Source organism: Cynocephalus volans, chromosome 2 (genome assembly GCF_027409185.1).
Source record: "Cynocephalus volans isolate mCynVol1 chromosome 2, mCynVol1.pri, whole genome shotgun sequence".
Classification (NCBI taxonomy): domain Eukaryota; kingdom Metazoa; phylum Chordata; class Mammalia; order Dermoptera; family Cynocephalidae; genus Cynocephalus; species Cynocephalus volans.
In genome coordinates, this window is record NC_084461.1 from 124,548,499 (window position 1) to 124,551,937 (window position 3,439).

The following is a 3,439-nucleotide window of genomic DNA, read 5'->3' on the forward strand; positions in this document are numbered from 1 at the left end:
ATGGAGATTGGAAGGGCAAGCACTTTGTGGATAAGGCAAGTCCTGCTTCTCTTTGTTTTGCTGGGAATGTCTCAGGGGGGCTCCGAACCTGGGCTCTTTTCGGTGGTGGAGGAAATGCAGAGTGGGAGCTTTGTAGGCAATTTGGCAAAGGACCTGGGACTGGAGGTGGGTGAGTTGTCTTTGCGGGGGGCCCAGGTAGTCTCCAATGATAACAAACAGTGTTTGCAGTTAGACATAAACACCGGGGATTTGCTCTTAAGCGAAACGCTAGACCGGGAGGAGCTCTGCGGCTCCACTGAACTGTGTGTGCTGCATTTCCAGGTGTTGATGAAAAATCCCATACAGTTGATACAGATTGAGCTTCAGGTCAGGGATATAAATGACCATTCTCCCTTCTTCTTAGAAAAAGTGATGCTCCTAGAAATCCCAGAGAATTGTCCTGTTGGTACTGTGTTCTTACTAGAAAGTGCAAAGGACTTAGATGTGGGAATCAACGCAGTACATAGCTACACAATAAGCCCCAACTCTCATTTCCACATTAAAATGAGAGTCAATCCAGACAATAGAAAATACCCAGAGTTAGTTCTGGACAAATCGCTGGATTATGAAGAGCAGCCCGAACTAAGTTTCATCCTCACTGCTCTGGATGGTGGGTCCCCGCCCCGAACCGGGACTGCCTTGGTTCGAGTGGTGGTCGTGGATACTAATGATAACTCCCCTGAGTTTGAGCAGTCGTTTTATGAGGTGAAGATTCCAGAGAACAGCGTCCTTGGCTCACTGGTTGTCACCGTCTCAGCTTGGGATTTAGACTCAGGAATAAATGGGGAAATATCGTACACATTTTCCCATGCCTCAGAAGATATTCAAAAGACATTTGAAATTAATCAAAAGTCTGGAGAAGTTAGTTTAACAGCACCCTTGGATTTTGAAACAATTGAATCATATTCAGTAATCATTCAAGCCACAGATGGGGGAGGACGTTTTGGAAAATCAACAATCAGAATTCAAGTAATGGATGAGAATGACAATGCTCCTGAAATCTCTGTGTCATCAATGACCAGTCCAATCCCAGAAAATTCGCCTGAAACTGTGGTTATGGTTTTCAGTATCCGAGACAGAGACTCTGGAGACAACAAGAGGATGATTTGTTCTATCCCGGAAGACGTCCCATTTGTGCTAAAATCTTCAGTTGAGAATTATTACACTTTAGAAACGGAGAGAAAACTAGACAGAGAAAGCCAAGCCGAGTACAACATCACCGTCACCGTCACCGACTTGGGGACGCCCAGGCTCAAAACCGAGCACAGCATAACCGTGCAGGTCTCCGACGTCAACGACAACGCCCCTGCCTTCACACAAACCTCCTACACCCTGTTCGTCCGCGAGAACAACAGCCCCGCCCTGCACATCGGCAGCGTCAGCGCCACAGACAGAGACTCGGGCACCAACGCCCAGGTCACCTACTCGCTGCTGCCGACCCACGACCCGCACCTGGCCCTCGCCTCCCTGGTGTCCATCAACGCGGACAGCGGACACCTGTTCGCCCTGCGGTCGCTGGACTACGAGGCCCTGCGGGCGTTCGAGTTCCGCGTGGGCGCGGCAGACAGAGGCTCCCCCGCGCTGAGCAGCGACGCGCTGGTGCGCGTGGTGCTGGTGGACGACAACGACAACGCGCCCTTCGTGCTGTACCCGCTGCAGAACGGCTCTGCGCCCTGCACCGAGCTGCTGCCCAGGCAGGCCGAGGCGGGCTCCCTGGTGACCAAGGTGGTGGCGGTGGACGGCGACTCGGGCCAGAACGCCTGGCTGTCGTACCAGCTGCTCAAGGCCACGGAGCCCGGGCTGTTCGGCGTGTGGGCGCACAACGGCGAGGTGCGCACGGCCCGGCTGCTGAGCGAGCGCGACGCGGCCAGGCACAGACTGCTGGTGCTGGTCAAGGACAATGGCGAGCCGCCGCTGTCGGCCACCGTCACGCTGCACGTGCTGCTGGTGGACGGCTTCTCCCAGCCCTACCTGCCGCTGCCGGAAGCGGCGCCGGAGCGGGCGCAGGCCGACTCGCTCACCGTCTACTTGGTCATCGCGCTGGCCTCGGTCACCTCGCTCTTCCTGTTCTCGGTGCTCCTGTTGGTGGCGGTGCGGCTGTGCAGGAGGCGCAGGGCGGCCTCGGAGGGCCGCTGCTCGGTGCCTGGGGGCCGCTTTCCGGGCCACCTGGTGGACGTCAGCGGTACGGGGACCCTGTCCCAGAGCTACCAGTATGAGGTGTGTCTGATGGGAGGCTCAGGGACCAGCGAGTTCAATTTCCTGAAGCCCGTTATCTCCAACCTCTCACTCCAGCGCCCTGGGAAAGAAAACGAGGAAACGCCTACCTTCCACAATAGCTTTGGGTTCAATAATCAGTGACCATAACTGATTTTATATTTTACATATATTTTATTTTGTGGCAATGTTTATTTCCCCCAATTTGCATGTACTTTAAATTGTACTGAAGTTACTTTTATGTTTTATTGTGTTCTTCCCATTTTTGCTCTTAAGTGAATATTTATTTTTGGTTGTACAGAGATGATAATTTATTCTCTAACCCAGGAGGTCTTAATTTGTAATTAATTTGCATCCTGAAATAACATCAAACCACTTTTGTTCATGTCTCTCCCTCCAGTTGAACTTTCATCCATCATTATTCTTATGGTAAAATAAAAGAGACCACTTTAGAAGTAATTCAAGCATTCAAATATTTCTTCATTTGACTCTTTCTGAAATTTTTTTCTTGATTTAATAATGGTTGTTATTTACAAATATCATTTTCTTTCTTAAATGCACTGTGCTTTTAAATGTTAACACTTTAAATTACTACTGAAAATACACTTGAAAAATCATATTCTATGAAACAATTGGTAAGTGTAAAAACCTGGTTAGAAAGGGTTAGAAGGCAGCTTTCTTGGTATCCCTTCTTTATTCATCTGGGAGAGTAATTGTGAAGGCACATTAAAGAATGTTGCAATATGATGCTATAATTTTCCAGAGGTTTCATTAATGTTACAAAGCCAGAATGCGACACAGTTGATTGCAGGCACCTGGATAAAAATTTATATAGCATAAAGTGGACTTGTGTGCTAATATGTATAATTTTTTGCTTGTGTTCTCTCAGAATTTAATGTATATATGCTAATCACTAATTTTCAAACTTTTTTTTACCGCACCAATAGTAAAATTATGTTGTATATATTGTGCAACAAGCATAATAGAAATAAGTGTTTTGTAAACAGCGCTTAGTCCTTTTGTGATATAATCCAAAATTGCCTATGTTATTCCATTTTACCTAATTTTCAGATGTGGTCATATGCACTAAATAGCTCTCATGACCTACTAACGATAGAAATCTAAAGTTTGATACCGCTTTTCTTGAAGATATAAAAGTTTGATATGTATATGAAGAATGAGAAAT

General features: G+C 47.5%; 1 protein-coding gene across 1 annotated transcript; it reads left to right on the forward strand.

The window, feature by feature from the left end:
• On the forward strand, positions 1 to 2,397 carry LOC134369227 (protocadherin beta-12-like). The gene has a single exon (XM_063085471.1). It carries the CDS (start codon positions 1 to 3, stop codon positions 2,395 to 2,397), a length of 2,397 nt encoding a protein of 798 aa, XP_062941541.1.
• Positions 2,398 to 3,439: the final 1,042 nt, after the last annotated feature.